General features: G+C 49.2%; 1 protein-coding gene across 1 annotated transcript in view; it reads left to right on the forward strand.

Moving 5' to 3' along the window:
• The window catches only part of LOC115128108 (protein APCDD1-like), a 63605-nt gene extending 49672 nt beyond the window's left edge, over nt 1-13933 (forward strand). The window contains exons 6-7 of the mRNA XM_065013803.1: nt 11783-12104; nt 12240-13933. Of these exons, the coding sequence (XP_064869875.1) occupies nt 11783-12104; nt 12240-12700 (783 nt within the window). The 3' untranslated portion in view covers nt 12701-13933. The remainder of the gene's footprint in view (nt 1-11782; nt 12105-12239) is intronic.
• Nucleotides 13934-18258: the final 4325 nt, after the last annotated feature.

Below are 18258 nucleotides of genomic sequence, written 5' to 3' on the forward strand. Positions count from 1 at the left end.
ATCCCAGGAAGAGTAGCTGCTGTCTGACAGGAACTAATGGGGCCTTGACAGGAACTAATGGGGATCCATAATAAATACAAACATACGATAGCTAGTGGATAGTATGTGGAAGTAAACCAGCTCTACACGTACAGACTTTCCTTCTCTCTTTGTACACTGAGGATGATAGTATGTTGAAGTGAAACCTCAGATCTTTTATGTGCCACAAGGCTTTGTTAGCCAGCTGAGCTGAAGCCCAGATAATATACTGGACTTAAAATAGCTTTAGACAGGCCCTCAGCTCAGTCAGTTAACTTACAATCACCAATAATCTTTTCTCTTATCAAACACCAGTCACAGTCATCAGTTCGCTAAGCCAGCCCATCCGGTGATGTCATAATGGTTTCTTCTTCAGGATGTATTATTGCCATGGCGACTATCCGATCCGTTAATGTTCAGTGGGTATATATAGTTGGGGCTTGGTAACAGTCCAGAGTTTTGTCACTGCCAGCCTGTTAGTCTGCGGTTATTGTGTGGATCTCAGTGACGCAATAAGAGCGAGGCAGCAGACAGTTTACACCCATTTATGTATTTTCCATCCATTCTCCAGATAAAGTTACGAGTATATGAGCTTTTATTTTGTTCCATATGTGGAGTTGTGGCACTCAATATTGTTTAAACTAAATTAAACACCATAGTGTACAGCAGTGTTTCCAAACACCCTGGTCCTCCAGTACCCCCCCAACCCCCTGGTCCTCCAGTACCCCCAACCCCTGGTCCTCCAGTACCCCCCTGGTCCTCCAGTACCCCCAACCCCCCTGGTCCTCCAGTACCCCCCAACCCCTGGTCCTCCAGTACCCCCAACCCCTGGTCCTCCAGTACCCCCTGGTCCTCCAGTACCCCCCAACCCCTGGTCCTCCAGTACCCCCAACACCCTGGTCCTCCAGTACCCCCAACACCCTGGTCCTCCAGTACCCCCCAACACCCTGGTCCTCCAGTACCCCCACACCCTGGTCCTCCAGTACCCCCAACACCCTGGTCCTCCAGTACCCCCCAACACCCTGGTCCTCCAGTACCCCAACACCCTGGTCCTCCAGTACCCCAACACCCTGGTCCTCCAGTACCCCAACACCCTGGTCCTCCAGTATCCCCAACACCCTGGTCCTCCAGTACCCCCAACACCCTGGTCCTCCAGTACCCCCCAACACCCTGGTCCTCCAGTACCCCCCAACACCCGGGGTTCGATGTCCCCTTTTTCAGCTATGCACCACAATGTTTCCGTGTCAGCGGAGACTGCATTCACGGTAAACCCTGCATGTCGGCTCAATCGGAAACTTAAATTTCAAGCGAGCTATAGCGAGGATCTTCAGTGGTACAGATTTATTCTAGGATTAATCCATAAGGCTCCATAAATCGAATGTGTTCTGCTGCCTGGTCAAGGGATTACAGAACTGAAGAGAATGTCATCCTGTGTCGCTTTAGGGACTTGGCTAAGCGAACGAGACATGGCATGTAATAAAGATTAATAGAGGGTATTGAATACATTAGACAATAACTTTATGAATCTGAAGCCTAATGAAACAAATTCCCTGCTGGAGGTCTGGGCTGAATTTCAGCAGGACTGGGCTGTATTTCTGCAGTAAAACCCAGCTGGAGGACTGGGCTGTATTTCTGCAGTAAAACCCAGCTGGAGGACTGGGCTGTATTTCTGCAGTAAAACCCAGCTGGAGGACTGGGCTGTATTTCTGCAGTAAAACCCAGCTGGAGGACTGGGCTGTATTTCTGCAGTAAAGCCCAGCTGGAGGACTGGGCTGTATTTCTGCAGTAAAGCCCAGCTGGAGGACTGGGCTGTATTTCTGCAGTAAAACCCAGCTGGAGGACTGGGCTGTATTTCTGCAGTAAAACCCAGCTGGAGGACTGGGCTGTATTTCTGCAGTAAAACCCAGCTGGAGGACTGGGCTGTCTTTCTGCAGTAAAACCCAGCTGGAGGACTGGGCTGTATTTCTGCAGTAAAACCCAGCTGGAGGACTGGGCTGTATTTCTGCAGTAAAACCCAGCTGGAGGACTGGGCTGTATTTCTGCAGTAAAACCCAGCTGGAGGACTGGGCTGTCTTTCTGCAGTAAAACCCAGCTGGAGGACTGGGCTGTATTTCTGCAGTAAAACCCAGCTGGAGGACTGGGCTGTATTTCTGCAGTAAAACCCAGCTGGAGGACTGGGTTGTATTTCTGCAGTAATACCCAGCTGGAGGACTGGGCTGTCTTTCTGCAGTAAAACCCAGCTGGAGGACTGGGCTGTATTTCTGCAGTAAAACCCAGCTGGAGGGCTGTCTTTCTGCAGTAAAACCCAGCTGGAGACCTGAGCTGTCTTTCTGCAGTAAAACCCAGCTGGAGGACTGGGCTGTATTTCTGCAGTAAAACCCAGCTGGAGGACTGGGCTGTCTTTCTGCAGTAAAACCCAGCTGGAGGGCTGTCTTTCTGCAGTAAAACCCAGCTGGAGGGCTGTCTTTCTGCAGTAAAACCCAGCTGGAGGACTGTCTTTCTGCAGTAAAACCCAGCTGGAGGGCTGTCTTTCTGCAGTAAAACCCAGCTGGAGGGCTGGGCTGTATTTCTGCAGTAAACCCCAGCTGGAGGGCTGTCTTTCTGCAGTAAAACCCAGCTGGAGGACTGTCTTTCTGCAGTAAAACCCAGCTGGAGTGCTGTCATTCTGCAGTAAAACCCAGCTGGAGGACTGAGCTGTCTTTCTGCAGTAAAACCCAGCTGGAGGACTGAGGGCTGTCTTTCTGCAGTAAAACCCAGCTGGAGGGCTGTCCTGCAGTAAAACCCAGCTGGAGGGCTGTCTTTCTGCAGTAAAACCAAGCTGGAGGACTGGGCTGTATTTCTGCAGTAAAACCCAGCTGGAGGGCTGTCATTCTGCAGTAAAACCCAGCTGGAGGACTGAGCTGTCTTTCTGCAGTAAAACCCAGCTGGAGGACTGGGCTGTCTTTCTGCAGTAAAACCCAGCTGGAGGACTGGGCTGATTTCTGCAGTAAAACCCAGCTGGAGGGCTGTATTTCTGCAGTAAAACCCTGCAGTGGGCTGTAGATATCTGCAGTAAAGCCCAGCTGGAGGACTGGGCTGTATTTCTGCAGTAAAACCCAGCTGGAGGACTGGGCTGTATTTCTGCAGTAAAACCCAGCTGGAGGACTGGGTTGTATTTCTGCAGTAATACCCAGCTGGAGGACTGGGCTGTCTTTCTGCAGTAAAACCCAGCTGGAGGACTGGGCTGTATTTCTGCAGTAAAACCCAGCTGGAGGGCTGTCTTTCTGCAGTAAAACGCAGCTGGAGACCTGAGCTGTCTTTCTGCAGTAAAACCCAGCTGGAGGACTGGGCTGTCTTTCTGCAGTAAAACCCAGCTGGAGGACTGGGCTGTATTTCTGCAGTAAAACCCTGCTGGAGGACTGGGCTGTATTTCTGCAGTAAAACCCAGCTGGAGGACTGGGCTGTCTTTCTGCAGTAAAACCCAGCTGGAGGGCTGTCTTTCTGCAGTAAAACCCAGCTGGAGGGCTGTCTTTCTGCAGTAAAACCCAGCTGGAGGACTGTCTTTCTGCAGTAAAACCCAGCTGGAGGGCTGTCTTTCTGCAGTAAAACCCAGCTGGAGGGCTGGGCTGTATTTCTGCAGTAAACCCCAGCTGGAGGGCTGTCTTTCTGCAGTAAAACCCAGCTGGAGGACTGTCTTTCTGCAGTAAAACCCAGCTGGAGTGCTGTCATTCTGCAGTAAAACCCAGCTGGAGGACTGAGCTGTCTTTCTGCAGTAAAACCCAGCTGGAGGACTGAGCTGTCTTTCTGCAGTAAAACCCAGCTGGAGGGCTGTCTTTCTGCAGTAAAACCCAGCTGGAGGGCTGTCTTTCTGCAGTAAAACCCAGCTGGAGGACTGGGCTGTATTTCTGCAGTAAAACCCAGCTGGAGGGCTGTCATTCTGCAGTAAAACCCAGCTGGAGGACTGAGCTGTCTTTCTGCAGTAAAACCCAGCTGGAGGACTGAGCTGTCTTTCTGCAGTAAAACCCAGCTGGAGGACTGGGCTGTCTTTCTGCAGTGAAACCCAGCTGGAGGACTGGGCTGTATTTCTGTAGTAAAACCCAGCTGGAGGGCTGTATTTCTGCAGTAAAACCCTGCTGGAGGACTGGGCTGTATTTCTGCAGTAAAACCCAGCTGGAGGACTGGGCTGTATTTCTGCAGTAAATCCCAGCTGGAGGACTGGGCTGTATTTCTGCAGTAAAACCCAGCTGGAGGGCTGTCTTTCTGCAGTAAAACCCAGCTGGAGGGCTGTCTTTCTGCAGTAAAACCCTGCTGGAGGACTGGGCTGTCTTTCTGCAGTAAAACCCAGCTGGAGGACTGAGCTGTCTTTCTGCAGTACTACCCAGCTGGAGGGCTGTCTTTCTGCAGTAAAACCCAGCTGGAGGACTGAGCTGTCTTTCTGCAGTAAAACCCAGCTGGAGGGCTGAGCTGTCTTTCTGCAGTAAAACCCAGCTGGAGGGCTGTCTTTCTGCAGTAAAACCCAGCTGGAGGGCTGTCTTTCTGCAGTAAAACCCAGCTGGAGGGCTGTATTTCTGCAGTAAAACCCAGCTGGAGGGCTGTATTTCTGCAGTAAAACCCAGCTGGAGGGCTGTCTTTCTGCAGTAAAACCCAGCTGGAGGGCTGTCTTTCTGCAGTAAAACCCAGCTGGAGGGCTGTCTTTCTGCAGTAAAACCCAGCTGGAGGACTGGGCTGTCTTTCTGCAGTAAACCCAGCTGGAGGACTGGGCTGTATTTCTGCAGTAAAACCCTGCTGGAGGACTGGGCTGTATTTCTGCAGTAAAACCCAGCTGGAGGGCTGTCTTTCTGCAGTAAAACCCAGCTGGAGGGCTGTGTTTCTGCAGTAAACCCAGCTGGAGGACTGTCTTTCTGCAGTAAAACCCTGCTGGAGGGCTGGGCTGTATTTCTGCAGTAAAACCCAGCTGGAGGGCTGGGCTGTCTTTCTGCAGTAAAACCCCCTGTATTTCTGCAGTAAAACCCAGCTGGAGGGCTGTCTTTCTGCAGTAAACCCAGCTGGAGGACTGTCTTTCTGCAGTAAAACCCAGCTGCAGGGCTGGGCTGTATTTCTGCAGTAAAACCCAGCTGGAGGGCTGGGCTGTCTTTCTGCAGTAAAACCCAGCTGGAGGGCTGTATTTCTGCAGTAAAACCCAGCTGGAGGGCTGTCTTTCTGCAGTAAAACCCAGCTGGAGGACTGGGCTGTCTTTCTGCAGTAAAACCCAGCTGGAGGACTGGGCTGTATTTCTGCAGTAAAACCCTGCTGGAGGACTGGGCTGTCTTTCTGCAGTAAAACCCAGCTGGAGGGCTGTCTTTCTGCAGTAAAACCCAGCTGGAGGACTGGCTGTCTTTCTGCAGTAAAACCCAGCTGGAGGACTGTCTTCCTGCAGTAAAACCCAGCTGGAGGACTGGGCTGTCTTTCTGCAGTAAAACCCTGCTGGAGGACTGTCTTTCTGCAGTAAAACCCAGCTGGAGGGCTGTATTTCTGCAGTAAAAAACCCAGCTGGAGGGCTGGGCTGTCTTTCTGCAGTAAAACCCCTGGAGGGCTGGCAGGGCTGGGCTGTCTTTCTGCAGTAAAACCCAGCTGGAGGGCTGTCTTTCTGCAGTAAAACCCTGGAGGGCTGTCTTTCTGCAGGAGCTGGCTGTATTTCTGCAGTAAAACCCAGCTGGAGGGCTGGCAGTAAAACCCATCTGGAGGCTGTCTTTCTGCAGTAAAACCCAGCCAGGGCTGGGCTGGCAGTAAAACCCAGCTGGAGGGCTGTCTTTCTGCAGTAAAACCCAGCTGGAGGGCTGTCTTTCTGCAGTAAAACCCAGCTGCTGAGCAGTAAAACCCAGCTGGAGGGCTGTCTTTCTGCAGTAAAAAGGACCCAGCTGGAGGAGCTGGGCTGTCTTTCTGCAGTAAAACCCAGCTGGAGGGCTGTCTTTCTGCAGTAAAACCCAGCTGGAGGGCTGTCTTTCTGCAGTAAACCCAGCTGGAGGACTGTCTTTCTGCAGTAAAACCCAGCTGGCTGGGCTGTCTTTCTGCAGTAAAACCCAGCTGGAGGGCTGTCTTTCTGGTAAAACCCAGGACTGGGCTGTCTTTCTGCAGTAAAACCCAGCTGGAGGACTGGGCTGTATTTCTGCAGTAAAACCCAGCTGGAGGACTGGGCTGTCTTTCTGCAGTAAAACCCAGCTGGAGGGCTGTCTTTCTGCAGTAAAACCCAGCTGGAGGACTGGGCTGTCTTTCTGCAGTAAAACCCAGCTGGAGGACTGTCTTTCTGCAGTAAAACCCAGCTGGAGGGGCTGTCTTTCTGCAGTAAAACCCAGCTGGAGGACTGTCTTTCTGCAGTAAAACCCAGCTGGAGGGCTGTCTTTCTGCAGTAAAACCCAGCTGGAGGGCTGTATTTCTGCAGTAAAACCCAGCTGGAGGGCTGGGCTGTCTTTCTGCAGTAAAACCCAGCTGGAGGAGGGCTGTCTTTCTGCAGTAAAACCCAGCTGGAGGAGCTGGAGGGCTGTCTTTCTGCAGTAAAACCCAGCTGGAGGTAAAACCCAGCTGGGCTGTCTTTCTGCAGTAAAACCCAGCTGGAGGACTGGGCTGTCTTTCTGCAGTAAAACCCAGCTGGAGGGCTGTCTTTCTGCAGTAAAACCCAGCTGGAGGGCTGTCTTTCTGCAGTAAAACCCAGCTGGAGGAGCTGGGCTGTCTTTCTGCAGTAAAACCCAGCTGGAGGACTGGGCTGTCTTTTCTGCTGGAGGGCTGTCTTTCTAAAACCCAGCTGGAGGACTGGGCTGTCTTTCTGCAGTAAAACCCAGCTGGAGCTGTCTTTCTGCAGTAAAACCCAGCTGGAGGGAGCTGTCTTTCTGCAGTAAAACCCAGCTGGAGGACTGAGCTGTCTTTCTGCAGTAAAACCCAGCTGGAGGTAAAACCCAGCTGGGCTGTCTTTCTGCAGTAAAACCCAGCTGGAGGACTGGGCTGTATTTCTGCAGTAAAACCCAGCTGGAGGGCTGTCTTTCTGCAGTAAAACCCAGCTGGAGGACTGGGCTGTCTTTCTGCAGTAAAAACCCAGCTGGAGGACTGAGCTGTCTTTCTGTAAAACCCAGCTGGAGGAAACCCAGCTGGAGGACTGGGCTGTATTTCTGTAGTAAAACCCAGCTGGAGGGCTGTATTTCTAAAACCCAGCTGGAGGACTGGGCTGTCTTTCTGCAGTAAAACCCAGCTGGAGGACTGGGCTGTATTTCTGCAGTAAAACCCAGCTGGAGGACTGGGCTGTATTTCTGCAGTAAAACCCAGCTGGAGGGCTGTCTTTCTGCAGTAAAACCCAGCTGGAGGGCTGTCTTTCTGCAGTAAAACCCAGCTGGAGGACTGGGCTGTCTTTCTGCAGTAAAACCCAGCTGGAGGACTGAGCTGTCTTTCTGCAGTAAAACCCAGCTGGAGGGCTGTCTTTCTGAGTAAAACCCAGCTGGAGGACTGAGCTGTCTTTCTGCAGTAAAACCCAGCTGGAGGGCTGAGCTGTCTTTCTGCAGTAAAACCCAGCTGGAGGGCTGTCTTTCTGCAGTAAAACCCAGCTGGAGGGCTGTCTTTCTGCAGTAAAACCCAGCTGGAGGAGCTGTCTTTCTGCAGTAAAACCCAGCTGGAGGCTGTATTTCTGCAGTGCAAAAACCCAGCTGTCTTTCTGCAGTAAAACCCAGCTGGATTTCTGCAGGCTGGGCTGTCTTTCTGCAGTAAAACCCAGCTGGAGGGCTGTATTTCTGCAGTAAAACCCAGCTGGAGGACTGGGCTGTATTTCTGCAGTAAAACCCAGCTGGAGGACTGGGCTGTATTTCTGCAGTAAAACCCAGCTGGAGGACTGGGCTGTCTTTCTGCAGTAAAACCCAGCTGGAGGGCTGTCTTTCTGCAGTAAAACCCAGCTGGAGGGCTGTGTTTCTGCAGTAAACCCAGCTGGAGCTGGTAAACCCAGCTGGGACTGTCTTTCTGCAGTAAAACCCTGCTGGAGGGCTGGGCTGTATTTCTGCAGTAAAACCCAGCTGGAGGGCTGGGCTGTCTTTCTGCAGTAAAACCCAGCTGGAGGGCTGTATTTCTGCAGTAAAACCCAGCTGGAGGGCTGTCTTTCTGCAGTAAACCCAGCTGGAGGACTGTCTTTCTGCAGTAAAACCCAGCTGCAGGGCTGGGCTGTATTTCTGCAGTAAAACCCAGCTGGAGGGCTGGGCTGTCTTTCTGCAGTAAAACCCAGCTGGAGGGCTGTATTTCTGCAGTAAAACCCAGCTGGAGGGCTGTCTTTCTGCAGTAAAACCCAGCTGGAGGACTGGGCTGTCTTTCTGCAGTAAAACCCAGCTGGAGGACTGGGCTGTATTTCTGCAGTAAAACCCTGCTGGAGGACTGGGCTGTCTTTCTGCAGTAAAACCCAGCTGGAGGGCTGTCTTTCTGCAGTAAAACCTAGCTGGAGGACTGAGCTGTCTTTCTGCAGTAAAACCCAGCTGGAGGACTGTCTTCCTGCAGTAAAACCCAGCTGGAGGACTGAGCTGTCTTTCTGCAGTAAAACCCTGCTGGAGGACTGTCTTTCTGCAGTAAAACCCAGCTGGAGGGCTGTATTTCTGCAGCAAAACCCAGCTGGAGGGCTGTATTTCTGCAGTAAAACCCAGCTGGAGGGCTGGGCTGTCTTTCTGCAGTAAAACCCAGCTGGAGGGCTGTCTTTCTGCAGTAAAACCCAGCTGGAGGACTGTCTTTCTGCAGTAAAACCCAGCTGGAGGGCTGGGCTGTCTTTCTGCAGTAAAACCCAGCTGGAGGGCTGGGCTGTCTTTCTGCAGTAAAACCCAGCTGGAGGGCTGTCTTTCTGCAGTAAAACCCAGCTGGAGGGCTGTCTTTCTGCAGTAAAACCCAGCTGGAGGGCTGTATTTCTGCAGCAAAACCCAGCTGGAGGGCTGTATTTCTGCAGTAAAACCCATCTGGAGGACTGTCTTTCTGCAGTAAAACCCAGCTGCAGGGCTGGGCTGTCTTTCTGCAGTAAAACCCAGCTGGAGGGCTGTCTTTCTGCAGTAAAACCCAGCTGGAGGGCTGGGCTGTCTTTCTGCAGTAAAACCCAGCTGGAGGGCTGTCTTTCTGCAGTAAAACCCAGCTGGAGGGCTGTCTTTCTGCAGTAAACGCAGCTGGAGGACTGTCTTTCTGCAGTAAAATCCAGCTGGAGGGCTGGGCTGTCTTTCTGCAGTAAAACCCAGCTGGAGGGCTGTCTTTCTGCAGTAAAACCCAGCTGGAGGGCTGTCTTTCTGCAGTAAAACCCAGCTGGAGGGCTGTCTTTCTGCAGTAAACCCATCTGGAGGACTGTCTTTCTGCAGTAAAACCCAGCTGCAGGGCTGGGCTGTCTTTCTGCAGTAAAACCCAGCTGGAGGGCTGTCTTTCTGCAGTAAAACCCAGCTGGAGGACTGGGCTGTCTTTCTGCAGTAAAACCCAGCTGGAGGACTGGGCTGTATTTCTGCAGTAAAACCCTGCTGGAGGACTGGGCTGTCTTTCTGCAGTAAAACCCAGCTGGAGGGCTGTCTTTCTGCAGTAAAACCCAGCTGGAGGACTGAGCTGTCTTTCTGCAGTAAAACCCAGCTGGAGGACTGTCTTCCTGCAGTAAAACCCAGCTGGAGGACTGAGCTGTCTTTCTGCAGTAAAACCCTGCTGGAGGGCTGTCTTTCTGCAGTAAAACCCAGCTGGAGGGCTGGGCTGTCTTTCTGCAGTAAAACCCAGCTGGAGGGCTGTCTTTCTGCAGTAAAACCCAGCTGGAGGGCTGTCTTTCTGCAGTAAACGCAGCTGGAGGACTGTCTTTCTGCAGTAAAACCCAGCTGGAGGGCTGGGCTGTCTTTCTGCAGTAAAACCCAGCTGGAGGGCTGTCTTTCTGCAGTAAAACCCAGCTGGAGGGCTGTCTTTCTGCAGTAAAACCCAGCTGGAGGGCTGTCTTTCTGCAGTAAAACCCAGCTGGAGGGCTGGGCTGTCTTTCTGCAGTAAAACCCAGCTGGAGGGCTGTCTTTCTGCAGTAAAACCCAGCTGGAGGGCTGTCTTTCTGCAGTAAACCCAGCTGGAGGACTGTCTTTCTGCAGTAAAATCCAGCTGGAGGGCTGGGCTGTCTTTCTGCAGTAAAACCCAGCTGGAGGGCTGTCTTTCTGCAGTAAAACCCAGCTGGTGGGCTGTCTTTCTGCAGTAAAACCCAGCTGGAGGGCTGTCTTTCTGCAGTAAAACCCATCTGGAGGACTGTCTTTCTGCAGTAAAACCCAGCTGCAGGGCTGGGCTGTCTTTCTGCAGTAAAACCCAGCTGGAGGGCTGTCTTTCTGCAGTAAAACCCAGCTGGAGGACTGGGCTGTCTTTCTGCAGTAAAACCCAGCTGGAGGACTGGGCTGTATTTCTGCAGTAAAACCCTGCTGGAGGACTGGGCTGTCTTTCTGCAGTAAAACCCAGCTGGAGGGCTGTCTTTCTGCAGTAAAACCCAGCTGGAGGACTGAGCTGTCTTTCTGCAGTAAAACCCAGCTGGAGGACTGTCTTCCTGCAGTAAAACCCAGCTGGAGGACTGAGCTGTCTTTCTGCAGTAAAACCCTGCTGGAGGACTGTCTTTCTGCAGTAAAACCCAGCTGGAGGGCTGTATTTCTGCAGCAAAACCCAGCTGGAGGGCTGTATTTCTGCAGTAAAACCCAGCTGGAGGGCTGTATTTCTGCAGTAAAACCCAGCTGGAGGGCTGTCTTTCTGCAGTAAAACCCAGCTGGAGGACTGTCTTTCTGCAGTAAAACCCAGCTGGAGGGCTGGGCTGTCTTTCTGCAGTAAAACCCAGCTGGAGGGCTGGGCTGTCTTTCTGCAGTAAAACCCAGCTGGAGGGCTGTCTTTCTGCAGTAAAACCCAGCTGGAGGGCTGTCTTTCTGCAGTAAAACCCAGCTGGAGGGCTGTATTTCTGCAGCAAAACCCAGCTGGAGGGCTGTATTTCTGCAGTAAAACCCATCTGGAGGACTGTCTTTCTGCAGTAAAACCCAGCTGCAGGGTTGGGCTGTCTTTCTGCAGTAAAACCCAGCTGGAGGGCTGTCTTTCTGCAGTAAAACCCAGCTGGAGGGCTGGGCTGTCTTTCTGCAGTAAAACCCAGCTGGAGGGCTGTCTTTCTGCAGTAAAACCCAGCTGGAGGGCTGTCTTTCTGCAGTAAACCCAGCTGGAGGACTGTCTTTCTGCAGTAAAATCCAGCTGGAGGGCTGGGCTGTCTTTCTGCAGTAAAACCCAGCTGGAGGGCTGTCTTTCTGCAGTAAAACCCAGCTGGAGGGCTGTCTTTCTGCAGTAAAACCCAGCTGGAGGGCTGTATTTCTGCAGTAGTTTTTCCCTTCTGTCCGTCCGTCCATCCATGTCTGTTTCAGTAAATAATGTGACCCTGAGAAAACACTGCCGCTTTGCTTGGATTCCGTAACGGATTGATTCTTTCTGAAGAAAAACAGTTTTCCTTTATAACCCAAAGTACAGCAAGAGTCGTTAAATGACAATACTTAAACGATTATATTGGTATTAGACATTACAGTAATGTATATAATAGATGTGCTCGACATGTCTAGTAATCCCGTCCAATAGAGAGAATACAATAGATAGGGAATATAGCTCACTGATCATACTTGATGTTCCTACAGAGACATTTAATGACAAGACAAAAACTCAACAAATCCTATTTAGTGATTTTGCAGTGTTATTAAAGGGACATTACAGCCTGCAATCTAAGTTTGTCAGATGTTTTCATACCTTAAATGTAGTCTTCCAACTCTTATTCATTTCTCTCCTCCTCCAGAACCATGACCCCGGCTGCATCGCCTGTCTTATCATCTACCGGTCGGATGAGTTCCACCCTCCCATCCTGGCGCCGCGGGCGGACATGACAGTGGAGCTGACTGGCCAATGGGTGAGCCAGCGCTGTGAGGTCCGTCCTGAGGTCCTCTTCCTGACCCGTCACTTCATCTTCCATGACAACAACCAGACCTGGGAGGGCCACTACTACCACTACTCTGACCCCATCTGCAAACACCCCTCCTTCAGTATCTACGCTAGAGGGAGGTACAGCCGAGGGACGCACTCAACCCGAGTTATGGGAGGCACGGAGTTCGTCTTCAAAGGTAAAGGTCAAAGGTTGATTTTCAACTCTGTTGAGATGTGAATTGTGAGCCGTGTGGTTGAGATGAATGAGAGGGAGGGTGTATTTCAGATTACATTTATCATCTCGTCCTCTGACCCTCTCCTTCCCCCTCCAGTGAATCACATGCGTGTGATGCCCATGGACCTGGCCATCACGTCCCTCCTCAACGTGTTCAAAGGTAACGAATGTGGCACCCATGGTTCCTGGGAGGTCGGAGTTGAACAGGACGTCACCCTGACCAATGGCTGCGTGGCGTTGGGGATCCGCCTGCCCCACACAGAGTACGAGCTGTTCCGGATGGAGCAGAACGCCCACGGACACCTACTCCTCTACAACGGACAGAGACCCTCAGACGGGACCAGCCCCGACCGGCCAGATAAACGAGCAACCTCGTACCAAATGCCCCTGGTCCAGTGTTCAGCTAGCAGCCAGAGGTCAGAGGTCGTGGGAGGGGAAGACGAGGACCAACCCCTGAGGCTGAGTAATGGTGGAACCAGAATGACGTGGAACCAGAACCGGAGGGATGTTGTTGTGGTTCTGACCACGCTGGTACTGTTGTTCCGGTGTTACAGCTAAGAACTGACAGTCTGGTTTTTCATAGTTAAAGAACAGACCTATTGGTTTTTGTACATAAAGACACTGACTGTGTGGAGGACTGTGAACCGTGAGAGAGGACTCTAATCTGACTCTACTTCGGCGTCTACCCTGAGGGAAAGGAGAATGCTAGTTGCCTTTGACGCACTTGAACTTTTGAAATATATTTTTGGTCTCTTTTAAAAGCGATGGAGGCGTTTAAAAGACAAGGTGGAGCAGTAGGCGGAGAAAGAGCGGAGAAAGAGCGGAGCGACTGGAGAAAGAATGGAGAGACTGGAGAAAGAGCGGAGCGACTGGAGAAAGAATGGAGAGACTGGAGAAAGAGCGGAGCGACTGGAGAAAGAATGGAGAGACTGGAGAAAGAGCGGAGCGACTGGAGAAAGAATGGAGAGACTGGAGAAAGAGCGGAGCGACTGGAGAGTAGTTCCTTTGATGCCTCTGTTGCTTTGAACTCCACTCGGTTATTACCAGAGGTGCCACCGCTGCATCACAATAACTGCACTTTATAACTAGAGAAGACTAGAACTAGAGAAGACTGGCTATAGAACTATATAAGTCTGGCTATAGAACTATAGAAGTCTAGAACTAGAGAAGACTAGAACGAGAGAAGACTAGAACTAGTCTGGCTATAGAAATATAGAAGTCTAGAACTAGAGAAGTCTTTGGCTATAGAACTAGAGAAGTCTTTGGCTATAGAACTAGAGAAGTCTTTGGCTATAGAACTAGAGAAGTCTTTGGCTATAGAACTAGAGAAGTCTTTGGCTATAGAACTAGAGAAGTCTTTGGCTATAGAACTAGAGAAGTCTTTGGCTATAGAACTAGAGAAGTCTTTGGATATAGAACTAGAGAAGTCTGGCTATAGAACTAGAGGTCTTTGGCTATAGAACTAGAGAAGTCTTTGGCTATAGAACTAGAGAAGTCTTTGGCTATAGAACTAGAGAAGTCTGGCTATAGAACTAGAGAAGTCTTTGGCTATAGAAGTATAGAAGTTTTTGGCTATAGAACTAAAGAAGTCTGGCTATAGAACTAGGGAAGTCTTTGGCTATAGAACTAGGGAAGTCTTTGGCTATAGAACTAGAGAAGTCTTTGGCTATAGAACTAGAGAAGTCTTTGGCTATAGAACTAGAGAAGTCTTTGGCTATAGAACTAGAGAAGTCTTTGGCTATAGAACTAGAGAAGTCTTTGGCTATAGAACTAGAGAAGTCTGGCTATAGAACTAGAACTAAAGAAGTCTGGCTATAGAACTAGAGAAGTCTTTGGCTATAGAAGTATAGAAGTTTTTGGCTATAGAACTAAAGAAGTCTGGCTATAGAACTAGGGAAGTCTTTGGCTATAGAACTAGAGAAGTCTTTGGCTATAGAACTAGAGATGTTTATCTACGGCTGCATCCACAAATACATCAGGAGATTGTTTTTATACACCTTACCTTAACAAAATATCAAGTTTCTTCTTGGTACTACAATAAAAAAATAATAAAAAGCATTATTTTCTACAATGAAATGTAAAGATGGCAAAGAACGTGATTTAGGTTTAAAAGGGAAATACATTATCAGCACAATAGGCCTGCTGATAATGACATCACCTACATTATCAGCACAATAGGCCTGCTGATAATGATCAGCACAATAGGCCTGCTGATATCAGCACAATAGGCCTGCTGATAATGACAGCACCTACATTATCAGCACAATAGGCCTGCTGATAATGACATCACCTACATGATCAGCACATTATGCAATGGGACTACCGATAATGACATCACCTACATTATCAGTACAATAGTACTACTGTTAATGACATAACCTACATGATCAGCACAATAGGCCTGCAGATAATGATATCACCTACACTATCCGTGCAATGGGACTACTGATAATAACATCACCTTCATTATCAGTGCAATGGGACTACCGATAATGACAATCTACATTACCACAGAGACTTCCCCCCATAAAGTGTTAATGGCACTTTTGTCTAATCTACCCCATAACTACAACACCAAACACTTCATTGTACAGGTCAGGAGTTATGGCACATTTAGAAATCTGCCCATGATCTTCTTTGATGTACAGTACTCTCATTTGATGTTAACAGAGATCTCTGCTACGATGTAGCCTGAGAACCATCTCATACGCAATGGGTGTAGGTGCCGTAAAACAATCTGTATAACTGGCTATATGTATAACAATTAAAGATGTGATACTGTACACCGGTTATTATGGACTCTTTATTGTGTAAAGACAAACGGCACTAATTGCAAACATGGTGTGTGGGGAATGAGGTGAAGGAAATACCTAGTCAGTTGTACAACTGAATGTATTCAACTGAAATGTGTCTTCCACATTTAACACAACCCCTCTGAATCAGAGAGGTGCGGGTGGCTGCCTTAAATCGACGTCATCAGTGCCCCCGGGGGAGCAGTTGTTGCTGAGGGTTACCTGCCTTGTCCCAGGGGCAGAACAGCACATTTTTAGACCTTACCGGCTCAGGGATTCGAACCAGCAACATTTCTGTTACGGCCCAACGCTCTCAACCGCTGTTGGTTTTTACTCAAGCATTTCTAATGCAAAAACCCAGGAGAAAACAGTTGGAAACAGGTGACGTGTCAACAGAACAGAGATAATGGAGTGACGTGTCAACAGAACAGAGATAATGGAGTGAATAGTCAACAGAACAGAGATAATGGAGCGACGTGTCAACAGAACAGAGATAATGAAGTGGCGTGTCAACAGAACAGAGATAATGGAGTGACGTGTCAACAGAACAGAGATAATGAAGTGACGTGTCAACAGAACAGAGATCATGAAGTGACGTGTCAACAGAACAGAGATAATGAAGTGACGTGTCAATAGAACAGAGATAATGAAGTGACGTGTCAACAGAACAGAGATAATGGAGTGACGTGTCAACAGAACAGAGATAATGGAGTGACATGTCAACAGAACAGAGATAATGGAGTGACGTGTCAACAGAACAGAGATAATGAGGTGACGTGTCAACAGAACAGAGATAATGGAGTGACGTGTCAACAGAACAGAGATAATGAAGTGACCTGTCAACAGAACAGAGATAATGAAGTGACCTGTCAATAGAACAGAGATAATGAAGACACATGAACAAGTGCTTGAATAACTTTTAAATTGAAGGGAGTATTCTATAACGCTATGGCCAGTACTTTGTAGTGAATTCCCATGAATAAAAAATGAAAAGCAAAACAGTCAACAGCAAAGTATTGCTGGATATCCAGGGAAATACTGTAACAACCTCCTTTTATAGTACTTGGACTTCTGTTGTATAATAAAGACAACTTCATACAATACGAATGATTACCTTAGGTTGTTTTTTCCCCCATAATGTTTTAAAACACTTTCACAGAGGTAAATATAACTTCACGTGTATAAGTGTTTACTTTTAACCTCAAAGCCCCTTTGTAGTGTAATCCTGGGGTGGAGGGGGGTCATGGAAACGTGTGTGAGGCAGACCTTTTGAGAATGTTTTTCTTGTTATTTTTATTTATTTAGTTATTTTGTCTGATTGTGGGCCCGTATTCATGAAGCTTCTCAGTGTAGTACTGCTGATCTAGGATCAGGTCTTCATTATCCACAGCTCTGGGCTGATCTAGGATCAGGGTTTCATTATCCACAGCTCTGGGCTGATCTAGGATCAGGGTTTCATTATCCACAGCTCTACTGATCTAGGATCAGGTCTTCATTATCCACAGCTCTGGGCTGATCTAGGATCAGGGTTTCATTATCCACAGCTCTGGGCTGATCTAGGATCAGGGTTTCATTATCCACAGCTCTGGGCTGATCTAGGATCAGGTCTTCATTATCCACAGCTCTGGGCTGATCTAGGATCAGGTCTTCATTATCCACAGCTCTGGGCTGATCTAGGATCAGTTCTCCATTATCCACAGCTCTGGGCTGATCTAGGATCAGGTCTTCATTATCCACAGCTCTGGGCTGATCTAGGATCAGGGTTTCATTATCCACAGCTCTGGGCTGATCTAGGATCAGGTCTTCATTATCCACAGCTCTGGGCTGATCTAGGATCAGGGTTTCATTATCCACAGCTCTGGGCTGATCTAGGATCAGGTCTTCATTATCCACAGCTCTACTGATCTAGGATCAGGTCTTCATTATACACAGCTCTGGGCTGATCTAGGATGTGGTGTAAAGTACTTAAGTGGTACTTTAAAGTATTTTTGCTTAAGTTGTTTTTTGGGGTATCTGTATGTTATATTTATATTTTTGACATTCCTAAAGAAAATGATGTACTTTCTACTCCATACATTTTTGTACATACATCCCTGGTCATCCCTACGGTCTCTGATCTGATCTGGAGGACTCACTAAACAGAGAACATCCCTGGTCATCCCTACTGCCTCTGATCTGGAGGACTCACTAAACAGAGAACATCCCTGGTTATCCCTACTGTCTCTGATCTGGAGGACTCACTAAACAGAGAACATCCCTGGTTATCCCTACTAGCCTCTGATATGGAGGACTCACTAAACAGAGAACATCCCTGGTCATCCCTACTGTCTCTGATCTGGAGGACTCACTAAACAGAGAACATCCCTGGTCATCCCTACTAGCCTCTGATCTGGAGGACTCACTAAACAGAGAACATCCCTGGTCATCCCTACTGCCTCTGATCTGGAGGACTCACTAAACAGAGAACATCCCTGGTCATCCCTACTGTCTCTGATCTGGAGGACTCACTAAACAGAGAACATCCCTGGTCATCCCTACTGCCTCTGATCTGGAGGACTCACTAAACAGAGAACATCCCTGGTCATCCCTACTGTCTCTGATCTGGAGGACTCACTAAACAGAGAACATCCCTGGTCATCCCTACTGTCTCTGATATGGAGGACTCACTAAACAGAGAACATCCCTGGTTATCCCTACTAGCCTCTGATCTGGAGGACTCACTAAACAGAGAACATCCCTGGTCATCCCTACTGCCTCTGATCTGGAGGACTCACTAAACAGAGAACATCCCTGGTCATCCCTACTGCCTCTGATCTGGAGGACTCACTAAACAGAGAACATCCCTGGTTATCCCTACTAGCCTCTGATCTGGAGGACTCACTAAACAGAGAACATCCCTGGTTATCCCTACTGCCTCTGATCTGGAGGACTCACTAAACAGAGAACATCCCTGGTTATCCCTACTAGCCTCTGATCTGGAGGACTCACTAAACAGAGAACATCCCTGGTCATCCCTACTGCCTCTGATCTGGAGGACTCACTAAACAGAGAACATCCCTGGTCATCCCTACTGCCTCTGATCTGGAGGACTCACTAAACAGAGAACATCCCTGGTTATCCCTACTAGCCTCTGATCTGGAGGACTCACTAAACAGAGAACATCCCTGGTTATCCCTACTGCCTCTCATCTGGAGGACTCACTAAACAGAGAACATCCCTGGTTATCCCTACTGCCTCTGATCTGGAGGACTCACTAAACAGAGAACATCCCTGGTTATCCCTACTGCCTCTGATCTGGAGGACTCACTAAACACAAATGCTTTG

This window comes from Oncorhynchus nerka, linkage group LG9b (assembly GCF_034236695.1).
Source record: "Oncorhynchus nerka isolate Pitt River linkage group LG9b, Oner_Uvic_2.0, whole genome shotgun sequence".
Lineage (NCBI taxonomy): Eukaryota > Metazoa > Chordata > Actinopteri > Salmoniformes > Salmonidae > Oncorhynchus > Oncorhynchus nerka.